The 19,964-nt window shown below is 36.0% G+C and overlaps 1 protein-coding gene across 1 annotated transcript; it reads right to left on the bottom strand.

The window, feature by feature from the left end:
- Nucleotides 1-17,058: 17,058 nt before the first annotated feature.
- On the bottom strand, nucleotides 17,059-19,281 carry LOC5566938 (adenosine 3'-phospho 5'-phosphosulfate transporter 1). The gene is made up of 3 exons (XM_001651303.2): nucleotides 19,099-19,281; nucleotides 18,843-19,011; nucleotides 17,059-18,780 (listed from the first exon to the last, which is right to left on the bottom strand). The coding sequence occupies exons 2-3, from the start codon at nucleotides 18,872-18,874 to the stop codon at nucleotides 17,403-17,405; spliced, it is 1,410 nt and encodes a 469-aa protein (XP_001651353.1). The 5' UTR covers nucleotides 18,875-19,011; nucleotides 19,099-19,281; the 3' UTR covers nucleotides 17,059-17,402.
- Between the last annotated feature and the right edge of the window lie 683 nt (nucleotides 19,282-19,964).

Genomic DNA, 19,964 nt, shown 5'->3' with positions numbered 1-19,964 from the left:
AACATGTTTATTTTTGAATTCACGTACGTATTCTTAACTATCTGATATAGTAGATGAATGTTCGACTTTGTTTTTCAACTTAAAACTAAGTTTGGTAATTGGGGTTTTGCCAGCTATTTGAAAATCTGGACCAATGTGCGCTACTAAAGAGGGTCTAGAAAAAGTTGAAAGTCCAATTTTGACAATGCATATCGCCGTCGTTTTCTGAGCAATTTTCAAAATTTTGCAGCAATGAAATCAAACAATATTCAAGATCAATATACACTTGAAAGTTATTTAAACATAGTAAATCCAAAGTTTGTAAAATAGAAGTACTTTTCGGTTTTATCTGGTACAAATTGGTTGCAATAAATAAATAATGTAACTATGTTGAAGGTGATAATTTATAATTTACTTGGAAAAAATAAGTTCCAGAACACTTATTAACATGTTTGGGTTGAAATATGAATTGTAGATTAGGCTCAAAATTTGTTTTACTTAAGAAACCACGAAAAAAAAATAATTTTAAACCAGTTCTTCTATAAATCAAAACCAACCCCCTGAAGAAAGCGCTAGTTCTAGAAGCCAGCCACCATCTGTATGTCGCTAACGCTGAGTAAACAAATTTAGGCTTTGCCCTTATCGAACCCCTCGCGAAAACGACATATGTCGTATAAGAAAAAAAAAACACTATTGATAATCGTTTATCATTGTACCTAATAAAATGTGGCTAAATTATCTAGTAATTACAGAAAACTAGATAAAGTAATTCGCAATTAACACCAGAATAATAGATAAAATATGAATGTCGCATTTCAAAACTAGTGTGTCTCGTGCCTTAAACGGTATTTATGGATGAGCTGTCAAATTAGCTCCTTCTTCAGCACCACATTTTTGGCTTCACTCAAGTTGTTCGTGGATAACAGCCGTTTCAGTCCTGTGATCATCGCTCTAGTAAGACTCGAACTCATGACTCCGTGTACGCTAGACCGGCGCTTTACCAACTGAGCGGTTCCACAGAAAATGACGACTTTTTTCCCAAATTTCATTTTTATATTTTTTGATTTGGATGAAATTTTGCACATGCTTTCTTTATGCCCAAAAATGCCTTTTTGCATCATCGGCTCACCATTTTGACTCTAGCCTTACTTTTGAGAAGAGCCTAAGAAAAAAATCCTTAATAATTTTCAAAAAATTATAACTAAGAAACGGTTTGTCCGATCAGTTTGGTGCCTTCCGCAAAGTTTTAGGTTATTGTTGGGACTATTTGGAAAAAAATATACACTGTAAAAAAAATGTTGTAATGTTTTATATATCGAAAATAAAGCTTAAAAATCAATTTTCTCAAAAATCGTATTTTTGATTTTTTTTAATTTTTTTTATATGTTTAAGTAGATAAAAAATGAAGTCTTTTGCACAGTGGGTCAAGATGGAGAAATCATGGACAAAACATTTATGATTTTTTGAAAAAAGGTGAATTTTTGAAAATGGTCATAATAAACTTTTCAAATGTTTCGGTAGCAATTAGCAAAATTTTCTCATATACCTTTTTTGTTGAAAATTTTGCGTACTTTCATAAAACCAGGTCGAAAAGCATTCAAAAAGTTTATTTAGACCATATTGAAAAATCAACATTTTTTTTAACAAATCATAACTTTTTTGTCCATGATTTCTCCATCTTGACCCACTGTGCAAAAGATTTCATTTTTTGTCTACTTTAACATATAAAAAAATAAAATGTTACTGTTACTCTACCCCAATCTGGTATATGCCAGTAAAGGGTAAGCATGCATTAATGTATCCCTTGAGTTGTAGTTTTTTCAACATCAATCTGATTGTAAACGCTCAGCGAACATGCTTGGAAAGAAATAGATTTTTTTTTTTTACCACGGACAACTTTTTTTTTAGGGGGGTCCCGTATCCTCGAGGTTACGCTTTCGCTTCGTAAGCGGAAGGTCATGGGTTCGATTCCCAATCCTCCCTCACAAAAAACTCCGTCCAGTCACCAGAAGACGCCGCACGAAGGACCGTGTATTGGGGAAACACATCCATCCTCCGTCAGTATCAGATGGTGACTGAGACAAACTGACCCTCTTTGTAGGCTGTTGCCTCACACGACACGGAAACATGGCAAAATGAACCACCGCACACCAATGGACTACGTATATGAATATGGATTGGACCAACGGCAGCTCTCTCCTCAACCTGCTCGGTATGAGAGAAAGAGCAATAAGGATATAAATAGATATGATAATCGGCATAGTATTGACCAAGTGCACGGAGTGCCTAAAAAAAAAAAGCAGAACTCAAAACATAACTGGTGGTTTTGTAGATTGAAACATGACTGCTTAAGTCTAATAAATACATTTCTGCAGAAATACTGATGTTTGATTACACTTTAAATTTATTTCATTTTCAAAACAACAAAAACTCCATTTTGGTAATGTTGGGGAAGAGTTATTGGGTTGGCGTTTCCTTGAAATCTGAAATATTGAACACGTACAACACATAGTCCCGTAAAACACTACACGGTTTAATTACGTTCATTCACAAATATTTACAAGTGAATTACAGTCCACAATGACATAAAATATAGAAGATACAGGTGTCTGTCCTGAACGCCTGTTGGGCTGAGCCACACTAATGTTAAGATCTGTTTCTGAGTTGAGTCCCTCTTAATCGACGCTACTCCTTTCTATGATTTGAAGAGAACAAGTGTTTCCTAAGATTCGTCATTTCTACCACAGGCGTATGTAGGATGGGTATGTCACGCAAATTCTAAACCGGTGAACTATCTACAAATAAATCATAATTTAATGTGAATACATCTAGTTTTTCGTATGAACAGTCCCATTTCAAAAAGTGGACACCTTGTACATACAATATATTTTTAATTTATCAATCAAATCTCAATCAGTCTTCTGCACATCGTTCGACTAATGTTGTAAAATATTGTGCCACCAAAATAATTAAATTTCACATTAATAAGGCAGAACGTTTAGAACAGTCAATTTTTGGAGGTTATCAAAAACAATAATTATTAGAAATTATCTGGCAATTCGGCAATCTATATATTTCATTTTCAAATAAGGCTTGTTCTTCGAAAGCATCATCAATCAAAAGAATGCTGGAAAATATCGGGTTATTTTTGGAGCAAAAATTTTCCAGATATCATGAAATGATTTTCCATCGATTTTTTAAAGAAACATATTTTAAATTTATATGTAACTGATATGAGTACAATTTTAAGGTTTAAAGTACGTCCTGATAGAAGTACTTATATAGTATTAATATGAAAAATAACCTTCATAAATTGCTTATTTAGTCCCCTCACACTATAAAAGGAAATGCTTTATTTCCAGAAGACCTCCGAAAGCACAATGGCAATCATCAAAGTTAGGAACACTACTGTAATGAAATCGAATGTATTTTCCAAGTATAATTTTCATGTTATTCTAGATTACCTATGAAAATATTCGGAGAGAAACGCTTTCAATTCACTGTAGATCGATAAATATGCTTACAAGATTTAAAATTATGAGATTTTTCAATAAAACGACAAAAATTTTACCTAACAATGAGCATGAGCATGATTGACCGCCCGCAGTTGCTACTCCGTTATTGCAAAAACAGCTGTACATACACAGGGAACCAACAGACGATACCCAGGATCAGTAGCACCCTTAATGTGTAAATAATACTGGTGCTCTTATTATCATAACAAACAATACCGGCGCCAGCTGCGTCCGAATGCAGGTCGATATGAGGATGGGAGGGAAATGTTGACGTATAACTTGCTTTACGGAAGCCGAGGAGTCCTCTGCACTCCCAAACACTGCACACTGGGCCAGGAGCAGAATTTAGCCAGACAAAACCTCTAGCGCTTTATGAGTTCATTGCTCCGGGTTGGTGTCAAAGGTGACTTATCTTGAATCTATTTGATCTTTAATTTGATGAAAAAAGTTAGTTAGAAATTTCGCCCCATAGGTGGCGCTGCGATGCAAACTTTTTCATTTCGCGTCCTAGAGCTTTCGCGTTCCCGACAAAGTTTCAGAACTTGAAAAAATACGACAAGTTGTCGAAGACACCAAAGTTTTAGGGTTTCAAATAACAAAATTAAGGTGAAAAATGTGAAACCCACTTAAATTCTACGTTTATTATGTCAAAATCGTAAAATGTTTTATTTTAAACACCATGCATCACTGAAATTCGATAACATGCATGTAACGTATGAAAAATAAACCTTGTTTTTATTCAAATATTTTGATTTTTGAATAAATTATGGTAAAATTATCATAATTTTTAACATAACTTTACTCACAGGTTGCAAATTTTTGCAAAAACTTCAATGTTCCGGAATACGCTATATTTCATCTCCCAAATGTCAAAATTTGCCGGATGTATATTTTAATATATTTCAGATATCTGAATTCAATTTAACCACCTTTTTCATACATAAATAGAATAGATTTATTGTTGTTTTCTTACAAAACTCATTATAGGCATGATTGACCGCTCGCAGTTGCTACTTGGTTATTGCAAGAAGAGCTGTATTTACATAGGGAAGCAACAGGCTAATGCTCTCATCATGCTTTATGGAAGCCAAGGAGTCCTCTACACTTCCATAATAACATACCGGGAGTTTTGATATGGGAAAGGATTCGTTTTGGTAAACGATACAATTTTAAATGGATATACATATACATGTTGGGATTTAAATTTCAGTGAGCAATATTGTTAGAAAAACCCTATTACAAATTGAATTGTACAATACACAATGGATTGGATATTAGTTTTAGTTGAGCGGTACGACAGATCGAATGCAATGATCTGTTCGTTGAAATAATAATAGGTAAAATACGAAGCATAAAATCATTATTGGTTTATTTTCTCTTTTTCGAGAATTACTCGCAATCCCAGGAATTTACGGGAAACTGCAATTGTTTCTACGTTTCTCGGGAAATCACATCACGGGAAAATTGGAAACGCTAGATAGTTTGGATAATTTATTTAATCGGAATCAATTGTAAAATCAATCAAAAATATTGAAACTTTGCTGAAAAGTACTCATATGTTTGATTATTTAAGCTAAGTAAATCGATTTTGAAAGTTTAAATATATAATGGACTCAAAAACCAGTGCTTTTGGTCAAACTTTTTTGTTTTGAGTTACACGTGAATGTGGTCATTAAAAGAGTTGTAGAGTAAGTAATGATACACATTCTTGCTGATTATTGAAAGCTAAAATTAATTGATTAACCCGTATAGGCCTGAGTGAAAGCAAAAAATGTAAAACCCTCACCGCTCAGCGAATTCTTAATGGATTCAAATGATTTTTTGTCAATATACTGGCACACATATCTAGTTTCTAGAAGTGGCCAGAAGAATGCGGAAATATTCCTGTGGTCGGAGTTATTCCGGTGGATCACTGGGTCAGGTCGGGTGAGAAGGATACTGTGCGTTTGTGCCCCTGGAGGTAGGCAAATTTCACGTCACAGATTTTTGTCGGAATCGGTTATAATGTGGCCACTACATGACGGAATTTTAAGAAAATTGCCTCAGTGTAAACCTTTTGAAAAACGTTTGAATTGGATAACTATGAGTATTGCATTTGATTAATCCTACAAATGACCATTTTCGGATCCCGGGACGCCTCAAACTTAAGATCAAGTGGCCAATTTGTATCTGAACATCTGTGCCATGCTTATGGGAATGCATTTTAGTGCACAATTATGTTTGATTTCTACTTTTCGAGAATTGAACGAATAAGTATCCAACAAATCTATAGCCGGTTCTTCCAGGCATTACGTCCAAATGGCCACAGCTGGTATATTTTAAACGGTGCAAAACTCTTCATTTATAATGTTGAATGTCAGATCTTAATGATTTATGCAAATTAAAATGATTGTCATTGCAAATAAATAAAGGTTACTTGGCATGTCCCAAAATATAGCCCTTTTTTACCCGACTTGACCCAGTGACCCACCGGAATAACTCCGGCCACAGGGATAGTTCCGAGTTCCTTTGGCCACTTCTAGAAACTAGATATGTGGGCCAGTGAACTGACAAAAAAATCATTTGAATCCGTTGAGAATTCTCTGAGCGGTGAGGGTTTCCGAATTTTTGCTTTCACTCAGGCCTATACGGGTTAACCAATAGCAAAAGGCATCATAGGCACTATATTTTTTTGTTTTTGAAACTAACTGATGTGACTGGGAAAAAGGGGCACCGAAATAAAATAACTGACTCAGTTGATAGTAGCGCAAATGCTGATTCGTTTATTATCTACTCAGAAGTTTTATACATTTCGTTTGGAACTCATTCTCTCGTTCTCACTGTATATTTTCATCAAGATTTTAATGCAATAGCTCTAATCTCCTCACTAACAACATTTCAACTCCTTCTTCCTTTAGTTCAAAATCTTATTTATGCATAAACTGCATTCTAATACAAAGTCCAATTGAATAAAAATAAACATTTTCTTTTTTCATCTTTTTTACAAGTACTTGCTAAATACTTAAGTAGAATTTCTGAACAAATTTTCTAGATTTCACTCAGCGGAAGAATCATCACTGCTCATAAGCAACAAATCAAGTTTTATGAAAGTTCTTCCCGGAGAGCAGAAAGGAGATTAGGAGATTTTTCGTCTTCATTGCTGTGATTGTAACTTATCAGTACTTGAAATTTCTTTAGTATGGTGTTCGTAAGGATGATTCGTATACATAAAAGAATCCACTGGGAAACCGTAGAATTCTGATTCGGAATCCGAATTTTTATCAACACCTTCGCAATCATCATCCCTTTTTCTCTTTCTACCATTTTGTTGTTTATTTTCTTCATAAAAATCTCCTAATCTCCTTTCTGCTCTCCGGGAAGAACTTTCATAGCAGTAATGATTCTCGCGCTGAGTGAAATCTAGAAAATATTTTCAGAAATTCTACTTAAGTATTTAGCAGGTATCCATCTTCTGATGTCAGTTTTGCTAGTATTCTTATAGTAAATCAGATCACCGTTCTTTAATTTAGCGAAATCATCATTCAAACATTCCGGTTTGCTAGTATTCTTGCTAGAAAATCCATCATGCATATAGTTATTCAAGCTTCTTGATTTATTCCTGGGATTGATCAAATCCAAAAACCGAGATGGTTTATACGAGAGGAGTTTTTCTGCTGGAAAATGTCCATCAGCAAAAGTAGCGGTGTTTCTATAGATGAGAAAGTATGAGACCTGTAGATCAGTATCCAATTTAAACATTTCCTGATTCAAAAGAAACTTTTTAAATACATCTTTTACCAAACGAACCATTCTTTCAGCCTGTCCATTGCTTTCTGGGTGGTACGGTGGGCTTTTCATTACCCTTGTTTTTCGAAAAAATCTATAAGATTTCCAGAATTGAAAGGGGTTCCTCCATCCGAACCAAGGCATCGGGTAAACCATATCTCGCAAATATAATAATGAGTATTTTTACTACAGCTTTACTGTCCGTGGTAGTCTTCATATGTTCCAATTCTAACCATTTCGAAAAACTGTCCACTACGACCAAATATTTTTTTCTGTCTAAATGAAAAAAAATCAGCTTGCAGTCTACTAAAAGGTCTGGTAGTTGGAGTCCATGGAGAATAAGCTATTTTCTTCGTCAATGGTGTCATGGTGACAAATTTTACAGCTTTTCACAAAATCTTCAACATCTTGGTTTAAACCGAACTAGTAGATTGTTCGTCGTGCTAGCTGCTTAAACTCTTTTTTAAACGTTGCCTAGCCCTCAAACTCTTTTTTTATGCGTTGTGACCGTTTCTTAAGCATTGCAAAACTTCAATCAAAAATTCATCTGGCATAGTATGTTTAGCAATTTCCTTACAATCCAAAGGAAATTCTTCAGTAAAATAATATATTTTATATACCGTAATCCGGAGTAACATTGATCAATTTTTTTGGATATTTCATGAAAATTTCATTTAAAAATGCATATATTGCAATTTTTCTATTTTCCAAACATGTACTGACACCCATTGCTCGTGTCTATATACTGTATGGGATGGTACACAAATTATGTTACGCTAAATTTCAACTTTTTGACGTTGGATAACGTCTTTCGGCAACATATGGGGGTACAATTCAGAAAAACGAAAAACTGAGCATGTAACGAAAAATGGTCTGGTTTTGACCGCTAACAAGTCAGTAATTTATCGATTGATTTTCAATATTTATCCATGAAACGATTGGAAATTTATCTACGCGTTGATTCAAATGGAGGAAACTATTGATTATTAGCAACAAACTATTGAAAAATCGTAAAACGTTGACCCCTTTTTTATCTAACCAATCACGTCCAAGCACATTTTTGGATTCCGCTTCCCTCTATAAAAGCGCACCGCACCCTGCTTCTTCCATCAGTCTTCTTTTTACGGTCGAACTGTGAACACAGTCGGGCGAGTCATTTTCGCTTTGCGTTTGCACCCGCGTCACAGTTCAATTTGTGTCGTCGGAAGAGGAAAACGCAAGGTTGATTTGCGGCGGCGATTCGTTGAATTCGGTTTCATTCTGTTTTCGCTTTCGAGCTGGTAAGAGCTCCTCCAAACCTGCTCAGCTCCTCGCTACCAGAGGTCAGCTCAGAGGTCAAGCGGCGGCAAATCAAGTGTCCGGATTGTAAAATCGTTCAAGATTTCCTAATGGACTCGCGCTTCCTGAATTGGCCTTGCAGGAATCGGGGCGCAAAGGCAAGTTTGTACGAGATGGCAAAGCCGCTTGTTGAAGCGCACATCGTCATCCGCACCGCAAATCCCGGTCGAAGAGGATTGCAACCAGTGCGCCGTCAAAATGTGTCCGTGTTACGCAAATTCATGAATTCAATCGGCCCTTTTCAGAGCCAGCAAATGTGTTTTAAAGAGTTATTTGTGTAATATTCCCTAATTTGTACGAGATGGCTGAAGAAAATCGACCAAAGCTGCTTGTTGAAGCGCTCTTCGTCATCGCCATCGCAAACCTCATCGGGCGAGAAGGATTTCAACCAGTGTACCGTCAAAATGTGTCCGTGTATATTTTTTAAGACGCCGACACGTTAATGCTGCTAGTGGGCGATTTTCCTTTTGAAGGAAGCACCACACTAGACAACGGACTAGCATGCAACGCCCAGTGGCACAGTCGAAATACTTTCCTGACGGAAAGTTTTCCGGACTGAAGTGGGAATCGAACCCACACTCCTTGACACGATGCGGCTAAATGCTTGGTAACACTAACCGCACGACCACGAAGCCCACATTGTTACGTGAATTCAACAATTCAAGTTTTGAAAATATTTCTACCATGAAGCGCAACATAACTGGCAATACTCACAGCAACAACAGAACTGTCGGTGAATTAAATAATAGTTTTAGTGAAATTAAGTGATTTGCGGTAAACATTTTACCAAAATCAGTAAAATTCCACCAAAATTTACAATCATTAAGCTGCTGCAAATCCAGTGTCCGGTTTGTGAAACCGCTGGCTACGAGATGGCTGAAGAAAATCAGCCCAAGCTGCTTGTTCAAGCGCCCATCGTCATCGCCATCGTAAACCTTATCGGGCGAGGAGGATTTCAACCTGTTCCCTGGCAAAATGTGTCCGTGTTACTCGATTCTCACAGTTCAATCGGCCCTTTTCAGGGCCAACAAATTTGTACTAAAGAGTTATTTGTGTAATATTTTCTAATGTGTTTACCATATTCTTGCTATAATTCATCTCGTAGCATCATACAATATATGATTAGTTATGAATAATTGACAAAACGATAATTTTAGAATTTTTCCGAGGACGCTGCTGCACTGCTGTCGGAATGCAATATATTTTCTATTGTTAAGGAATGATTCAAATATTACGTAACCCAAAATCAATGGAAAAGAGTTATTTTGAATTAATTGCTCCAAAATAACAATGATTAAGTATACACTGAAAAATCAATTCTTCAATATAATGGCCTAAGCATCTGAATACATGTAAAGTGATTATTTTGTATTAACACAAAATAATAACACACAATGTCTATAATAAATCAGAATTGATATGCAACAAATAGTTGGAAAATTAGGTAGATTTTTAGCAGTAGAAATCTTTCATAAGTTCGTGACGGCCTCAAGCCAGGAAATAGAAGAGGCTAACGTTATCCAACGTCAACTTGGCGGTCATATCTTGGAAACAACCTCTTACTTTTTTACCCCCTCCCGTAATTTGACGTAATTTGTGCATGACCCCTATTATGTTTTCAGAAAATTGTAAACATGTTTAAAAAATGTTTTAATGTTTTTTTCTATTATTTTTTAGCTGATATGGAGTAACATTGATCACCCATGAAAACATCGATCGGTAGTATGGAAAATATCATTACTTACTAAAAGCATGTTCCATGAAACCGAATTTGAAGGCTAAACGCTTACAAGTAATTTACTTTTTGAGTTATTTCAAAATTAAAAATACCGTAATTTCGGGTGAAATTGATCATTTTTCACGGTTTTTCTAGTCTGTTTTCTATAATGTTAACAATGCCAAAAAACTAAATGCAGGAAAACAAGTACGAAGGTGAGCCTCGTCGACTTATGTACCGAAATTTTCTAACAAATGTCATTTTAGTGTTAACAAATACCTCTAAAATAAAAAATCAGAGGATCTCATTTCGGGGTGAAATTGATCACTTGTCAATGCCATTATTGTTAGTTTCCAAAACAACTCTATATGATAAATTTAAGCTCCCTGAATCCGAATATGCTTGTAAAATTCTTAACAATGCAATATTTATATAAATAACGAATAGATAAATTCCAAGAATTACACGGAAAACGCCTAAATGTATGCAATTTCCTAAGTAATTCAATGATATCTAACAGAAATTCAATAATTTCAATCATATGAGCTAATTGGTACGAGTTTTGGGGATGAAATCTGGTTTGGGGATATATCTCAAGCATCCTCACAAAATTTCAGGTTTATACCATGTTCAAATCCTTGCTCATAAATAGAAGTTCATAGCTGTTTGTCAATACTGCACCGTGCATGATTCTGAAATTTTACGTTATTTTCATAGTAATAAACATTTTTTTTACGCAAAAAACTTCACAACACACAATTCTACAATAGTTACGACAAGCAACGTTCATTTACTGCAGCTTACATTGATATTTGTGCTCCATTAAGAATAAATAAAATCGTGTGATACGATGATCAATTTCACCCTTCTGATCAATTACACCCGATTTTACGGTACATTGAATTGTGGAATACGTATAAAAGTAGGCAATTTCCTAAGAAAGTTCTGCATTCGTTATTGTAATTTGTCAATTATGCTCAACTCAACATATTTATGAAAGTTTTCACAATGGAATCGTTATCAGCGATGTCATTTTTAGAAAAAAAATCGCATTTCTTTTGCTCATATCGTTTTTAGAACTCATGTGAGACATGATTCTTTAATCGTGTTAGCCATGATCATAAAAATCATTATTTCTAAAAGTTGAAAAAAATTACGCATGAACAGAACTTAATTTTTGCAAAAACCTTACTGCTTAAGCTCTTTAATAAAAGTAAGAGAATCACCATTCATGCATTGAAAATATTTCATCCATAGATGTTAATTCGAACTTTTTACGAGGGGGGCATTGCGATCAATGTTACTCCGCTGATCAATGTTACCCCGGATTACGGTACTCTCTATCTAAACTATTAGGGACTAGCTCTGATAAGGGAAAGCGAGAGCAAAAGCCAGCGTTTCCCATCTTAGCATATGGTCTGTAAATAAGTTCATAGTCATAAATAGACAATTCCAGTACATTACGTTGACAACGGGTCACCGAAATTTGAGTTTTTCCTTCCTTTCCGAAAATAATATGTTCCGTGAAAATGATAAATTTCATTCCAAAAAGGAACTTATGGAACCTTTTTACTGCACATACCACCGCTAATGCTTCCAGATGTAAAATGGGATAATTTCGCTGTGCGTTATTTAAACTAAAAGATGCAAAACAAATAGGTCGTTCTTCCTTTCCAAAAGCATGTGATATAACTGCACCCAGCCCATAGTTACATGCATCTGTAACTAGTACGATTGGCTTTAGTTGGATGAAAATACTCGAGCAAACAAGGTCTAAGAAGAAATTTCTTGCAATAATTAAATATTTTCTTACTTTCATCATTCCACACAAATTTTACATTCTTTTTCAAGAGACCGTAAATTCCCCCAGAAACACACATGTTATAATTGATGCGGATTAACTCTTATATGACTATATTTGGTCATATATCAGATGATATGCCTTAATTATAGCATGTGTGTTACTCGGGATAACTAGCCTTATGCTAAAACAATAATCTATCACTTTTCAGAAGACACTAGGGTTAAGAAATCTGCTTGGTGTCTGATCATGATCTCGCTAGGAAATCACAAACATGTAAAACACAGCCTAAGAATGTCGAAAGTATGTTTAAAGGATTCTAAAAAAAATATTCAAAATCCGCTTGACGTTTCTTTGAAGATTTATTACAGATTATTCAAAGAAATGCCGCTTTGATTCTTTGAATCACTGTTTCACAAAAAAAATGACTAAGTATCTTAACACTTCAGTCGTCGCGCTGTTGTATTTTGTACAACACCGCTGAAAAAACTTCGCTTTTCGTTCACAACAGCAGCGCGGTGGTTCTGACGGCGGCAAACCACGCGACGACTGGAAGGTTAATGAAGTTTCAGAAAGAAGCTTTCGTTAAGTTTTCATTGTAATCTCGTGATAATTCACCAAAGATATCGCTAGAAATTCATGAAAAGTCCTACAAAATATCAATTACTGTTTTTCCAACAGATTTTGCAAATATCTTCATTGTAAGCCGACAGTTACTTCAATACAATTCAATTCCAGGCAATCACGGAGTGCGAGATTCTATTCGATCGTACAAGCTCTTTTATCTGATATTTGAAACTGTTCCTTCATAAGTTCTTAACTAACCTGAACGATTTCTCTTCATCAATCCTCTCTTACGCTAATAATTTCGCCAAATTAAAGAAATCTGTAATGCGATTCTTTATCCAACAACTCGCAAACATGTTACGAAAATCAGTTTTCTGCAAAGAGAACAACGATGAAGAGAAATCGATGAATGCAGATAAGCTTTCATTAAAATTTAGTGTCGATTTATTTGAGTTCCAAAAACATGGAAAAATAATGAGAAAGACAGCGAAAGAATTCTGTGAAAATACATAAAATATGAAAGCTTGTTTTTAGTACAAGCCCAAAAAATTATATTAGACAGCACGGATAGATGCTAATTGAATATTCTTGCTATTTCATGGTATTAAGATAGCTTTACCTAATTTGAAATATTGCTGACATCTCACGTTGTTCGCCAAGCAGGAAAAAGCAGGACAAAACATAAAATATGAAAAATAAATCAGGACACCTCGACAGAAGCTCAAAATCAGGACATGTCCTGCTAAATATCAATACAATATGGCCCATAAAAAAATGCGAAAATCGTTATATCATGTCTTATAATAGTTTTTACGAGGAAAATGTGAACGAACCATAAATGTTATTCATTATTTGTATTGTTTAATCTTTTGAGACTCAGTTTTTCGCTTTGGACATTATTTTTATCTGTTACTTTCACCTTACTGGAGAGGAATTGGAAACATACGTTCAAATTTTATCATGTGGTCATCGAGTTCAATATCTTTGTGATGAAAGCTTCTAAAACATCAACGATGGGGTAAGATTCCTCACAAACCTTGTCTCCAGCATTCGCCCATATGAAATTATAGAATGGATTCATACCTGGATCATACCTTAACATATTTTCGAAAAAACGGCTCATATTGGAGAGCCATGTTTGAACCTTCACTACCTGGCACTATTATCACAAGGTCGCACATGCTCCTTGGCTTTGCGGACGATATAGACCTAATTGGAATCGATCGCAGGTCAGTGGAAGAGGCCTTCGTGCCTCTGAAGAAGGAGACAGCGAGGATAGGCCTGACCATTAATTCTCCCAAAACGAAGTACATGGTTGCAGGTAGAGATAGAGTCAGACTTGGTGGTGTAGGTGCTGTATAAAACATTGATTCTCTACGGGCACGAGGCGTGGACGTTGAAAGAGTCAGGGCGCTGCCATAGTAAACGCGTCGAGCGATGCGTGCGCGTGTGCGAGCCCGCAAAGCAGAATATCAACAACAGTAAATCCTTTGATCGCATTGCGTTCGCGGACGCGGACGCGTTACTATGGCCGCACCGTCAGACTGGAAAGCTCTCGGTGTTTTCGAGCGTAAAGTCAAATTTCTTCCTCAAAAGACTTCCGTTTTTTTTTTAATTAAACTTTAACAAATAATAAAGGCATACCAAACCCATAAGACGCAAATGCCCTGAAAACTATGACCCTGTCAAAATATTTTATTGTGACCATGAAAAACATGTTCTCTAAGAACTCCTTTGATATCAAACAAATTAATATTTTCAACAATAAAGCTAAGTACCGTTTTGATTCATATTACGGACAACTTCAAATTCCGGACACTGTACTTTGTATGGGAAACATTTCACACGAAATGTTTCAATTTTTGCCGTTCTAAAGTTCTCACTTTCGAGGCTCGTTTTAGTCAACATTTTCCATGATATCTATAAAAATTTATGATGCTCAGCTGCCTCAAACGCCTCTTTAGTGGTTTGTCGATCTCAATTAATGATTTGACTTTCCTATCTATGATTTCCATGAATCAATTTGAATCAAAGTGTCCGGAATATGAGGCAAAAGTAAGGAAACGTCCGGAATAAGAATCATGAAAAGTCTACACATTTCTTTTTATTTAAACTTATTATTGTTGCAGAATAAAAATCTTCATTCACCATTCGAGATTTAATTGTTTTGAAGGCTCGAATACGCGAAGGAATCATACAGAATGATTCATTTTCTATAATTTCTGATGAGTTATACTTCACTGATGCCTTAGGTGTCCGTAATATGAATCAAAACGGTATGCTGTTCCGCTCAAGAAAAGTAAAAATTTCTGCCCAAGAAATGCTCAAGAAATTTCCTACAGTGAGCTCTATTTGAATAGACATTTCTTTCTACTGCGTACTGCGATCAAAGAAACATGCTTTTCTTGAGCATTTCTTGCAAGAAATTTCCCACGCAACTAGCTAGGCCATTACTTTTCTGTTGAAATGCATACTTCGCTTAAAGTGTTATTTTTGAAGGTGGAAAGTTTATCACCAGAGTATACGACAATCAGACGCTGTTTTTAACTTTGAGTGAACAAAACCTTTAAACATATTTGCTTCATTACATTATTAAAGACAGTAAGAAAAATATGACAAAAATTGTTCTAAATGGCGAAGATATGTCAGAATATACAACAGTAATCAGAATTTACATTCACTCACAAAAACAATGAAAATACAAAATGCGGATACTAAATTCACGTTCAAACAATTTTCGCATGTTTTAATGGGCTATATGTACATCGTCCAAACCATATTTTATACCACAAAGTACTTGGTCCATCACTTTTTGAAAGATGAAAGCACTGGAAGATGCTCCTCGGTTATTTTCATAAAGGCCCTTTATGGTATTTATGATCATAAATTTCTTTGATCTACCTGAGAGCAAAAGCTAAATCCAAGGAGCGAAATACTTTTGATCCAGAAATTGATGAAAATATATCTTGTACTAGGGGTCATGCTCAAATTACGTCACGCTCCAAAGGGGGGGGGGGAGGGGGTCGAGCCAAGCGTGACAAGTCTTACAAAATTTTCGGAGGACTCATACAAAAAGTGTGACAAAGGGGGGGGGGAGGGGGTCGAAAAAGTTGAAATTTAGCGTGACATAATTTGTGTACCATCCCCTACCGGTAAGGGGTAGGTGTTTGGAATTATGAGTTTATTTATTGATACGCGGATTGATTGCCTAGTCGTATGCTCTGATCTTTTTTAATCACCACAACAACTGGAGAGGCCCATTGACTGGTCTCTACTGGTGTTATAACTCCATCTTTTTCTAATGAATCCAAATGCTCAATCACTTTTTGTTTAATCTTCAAAGGGACTTCGTATGCTTTTTAAAAAAATGGTTTCTCCTCTCTTAAAACCAAATCACCTTCAAAACCAACAATTGGATTTGAAAAACCGTCATCAAAAACATTTGGAAACTTACTACGGATTTCGTCCTTGACGTTCTCGTCGTATAGTTTACGAATGCTATTAATTGCATTTGGTCTAGAAAAAACATTTCTCCAACCGTCATAGAAGCAATCCATCCATGTTCGTCCCATCAGCGGTACAAAATTATTGTCGTATTTCGAAACAATCAAATAAAGCTGTTGGCTCGTGTTTTCTATTTTTACATAAACATTTATCTTTCGCATAACCTTCAATCGTTTGCCATCAATCACCGCTAATTTCTTATTGCAATTCAAAAGCTCATAATTCTTAAAATTTTCTAAAAACATTTCTTCTTTTAAATGTTTTTTTAAGATCTTTTTGAAATCTTACACAAAACGCTTCTTTTCTTGTGTAGTAAAATAGCAGACAAAGCATCAAAGTTTGTTCAAAACTTGCTTCACAATAAAATCTAGCCGATATGGAAACAATAGTAGAACAAAAGTCGCTAACAAAATTCCGTCGATCAAAAGGTGAAAAATGGCGCCCTTTCTTCTTTCGTAGAACCAAATCATAAAGGATGGAATGGCAACTTACAATTCAAATCCAGGTTCTATCCCAATCAAGATGTCGAAAAAACTCACTTTTTAAAATTTATCACTTTTTAAAATTTATCCTCGTCGACAACTGATGTGACTGGGAAAAAGGGGCACCGAAATAAAATAACTGGCTCAGTTGATAGTAGCACAAATTCTGATTCGTTAAATATCTGCTCAGAGGTTTTATACATTTTGTTTGGAACTCATTCTCTTGTTCTCACTGTATATTTCCATGCAATAGCTCTAATCTCATCACTAACATCATTTCACTAACGAGAACAGAGAATCAGCAACGCGTTGAGAATCAAAATTAAGTTGTCCCAGAAACTATAACATTGTTCATGGATGCTTATACTATGTAATAAAAAAATGGAAACATCTGCTCATGCCGAAGCACATTTCAAAAATTTATTTTATCTCATATATTCAATTACGTATAAATAATAATTCAGATGAAGCAACAACATTCAGTCGCGTGGCGCAACTCTTGAACTGAGATCGCCAATTTCCAAGAAACTGAACACATACAATTTTTGTACAAACCATTCTCTGTGTGCCAAAACTAAACCTAATCACTGTTATTCGCTTTCGTCAAGTACGTTCCTATTATTCACTGTAAGATCACTCGTTTGTGCTTTAAAACCTATTTAAATAGAATAAGCTGAAGAAACAAATGCCAAGTACAAACCAACTCACTATTCGCATTATTAATTTGGTATCATTTAAACGTTCAACCGGGGCTTTCCAGCAGCGACATCTGCGGCAGCGTGTCTTCGTTTGATGGCTTTCAGCCTTTGGTTACAGTAGACTCTTAGGAAAATGGCTAGGAAAACGATCACCACGCCCACGACACCCAGGAAGGAAATACTGTGCTTGTAGATCAAACAAGACAGCAGGATGGCAATGGCCTGTCTCAGGGTCATGATGATGGTAAAAGCAACGGCGCCAAAGGTGGCAATCGTGTAGAAAATGAAAAGTTGTCCCACAGCTGAGGAAATCGAAAGTACAATGCAGTCCAAAACGAACTTAGGATGTTCGGCAGCAAACTGTAGTGAGCTATAGAAGCCTCCCTGCATGTAGAGCGATGCAGCTGTGAAAAGGGTGCTGAAGAGGTTGACGCCGCACATCATCTGGATAGAAGACATGGAGTACGTTTTGAACAATTCACCTTGCCAATTGGATGTGAAGCTATCGAATACCATATAGAATGTGAGAAGTAACACTCCAGTTAAGGTAGTCATTGCTGTAGTTTTTGATTCATCCGTTGATCCAGTTAGGAAGAATATCATGCCAACCGATATCATGATTGCTGTTATATATTCATAAAATTCGTACTTGTTGCGTGATACAATCTTGCCCATTATCATAACAGGAATGATTTTGCACGACTTTGCCAAGACCTGTGTGGGAAAGTTAACGAACTTTAGTGCCTCGTACTGGAACCATGCACTCATAATGTTTGAAAACGATGCAAAGGAAAATTTATAGAGAGGAGCACGCTGCCGGAGCTGTCTTTTGACTGTTAGGTAAACTGCCGTTATCATGAATCCTAAAACTCGATTGGTGAATACTAAGAATTGAGAATCCTTGAAATGCACTTTTTTCTTATCGGCGTTTTCGTATTCCTGAGTCATTATCTTTTCCTGCAGCACTCCCCAGGTGAGGTAGGATCCCATCAATCCGAACAGGCAATAAAACAGGAGGATGCATTCCTGGATCGATGTTCTTTTGGATCCTGCTCCTTTTTCGGCATTCCTTCCATCAATTCCTCGGTCAGCATCTGATGTTCCAAAACAGAATCGCACTACATTGGATAGCAGGGACTTGTCCGATCGCTCGAGATATTTTGTCTTCCGAGTGTACTTATAAATCACTAGTCCCGGAATAAGGACACATAGATAGCCGAATGTGTTGATCGATAATCTAATAAGCCAAGAATATTCCTTCGACTTTCGATCTATGAGCTGGGATAGTGTAAGCTCTTTTTGCTGATTTGCTGCTCCCTCTGATAAAGATGGAATTACTGGATTTCCTCCTAGACTGTCATGAAGAATGCTCGAAGCTAACTGAACTATAGTTATAGTTATTATTATTATAAAGCTGCAATAAAAATTAAATACATAAATAAAGCTGTCAATGTTGCGATTATCTAACAAACTTACCAAATGATCAAATCCGGCACTAAATTCCTCATCTTTGAGCAATTATTACAATGAAGAATCTATCCAAATGTTTTCCACCTCTTTGGGGACACTTTCGGTTCCGGAGCTCTATACAATCTGCTTTTCAGTTGCCCGGAGAGCTGAGCTTCATGTTTAACATTTGATTCACCTTCGTTGTTGACCCGATGAATAGAACAACATATTAGAAGGTAGAACTTGTATATTTATCGAACCACAATTTGACCTTAAAACTTACCAATCACTGCTTCAGCAGCAGCAGTAGTGACAAAATAGTAAAAAACAAGCTGAGTTGGATGTTTTCGTATACCGACTCCAAGAAGCACTAGTAGAACATTACTTTTACTATACTGACAGCAAATCGATGCGCGCGTTTGTGTCACTTTTTATAAAATTTATATGTGTTGTCCACGATTCTGTATTCGTGATCAAACGTCAACATCCCACCGCAAAATCGCTAGTGTTTAGAGGTGATGTTAACCTCCAAATTGCGAAATCATCACCTCCAAGTTAGTTATAATTCCCTTCGTTATATGAATTATGGTGGCGCGTCGATCGTCGCAAGTTTCTCGTTAAACAGTCAATAACGCATGCATGCACAGAACCAAAACCCGCAGAGAGGCGATTCCTTCACACATGCAGCGAAACCCACAAAACAGCTGATCCATTCAAAAAACATTGGAACTGTCACAAGTGTACCGTTATTTTATGCTGCGATTCGTACTTTCGCAAGTGACCCAGCTAGGGTTTGCGATGCAACTTAATATGATGCCCAAACGGTAATCAACCGGTAACAAATTAAGACCATCAATTGAAAAGGCCCAAAATGGAAACAAATCGGTTTTCTGCTAATTTTAATGTCTATTTTACTAAAACATTCAATAGCCATTTAAAGATATGCATAAAGCTAAGTATGCTGTTTCGCTCAAGAAAAGTAAAGAAAGTCCTTGACTGAATGAGTCAAGAAATTGAAGTAAACAAACAAGTGTCAAACCGTGCCCACTATAGCTATCGGAACGCTCGTAATTTTTTTTTATCAATTATTGATTGTTTAGTCAATCACTCTCGCGTTACGTCGTGAAAGTGGCATCAAGAAACCTGGAA

Source organism: Aedes aegypti, chromosome 3 (genome assembly GCF_002204515.2).
Source record: "Aedes aegypti strain LVP_AGWG chromosome 3, AaegL5.0 Primary Assembly, whole genome shotgun sequence".
NCBI classification, from domain to species: domain Eukaryota; kingdom Metazoa; phylum Arthropoda; class Insecta; order Diptera; family Culicidae; genus Aedes; species Aedes aegypti.
The sequence above is the reverse complement of the archived record's forward strand: the minus strand, read 5'-3'. Positions and strand labels throughout refer to the sequence as shown.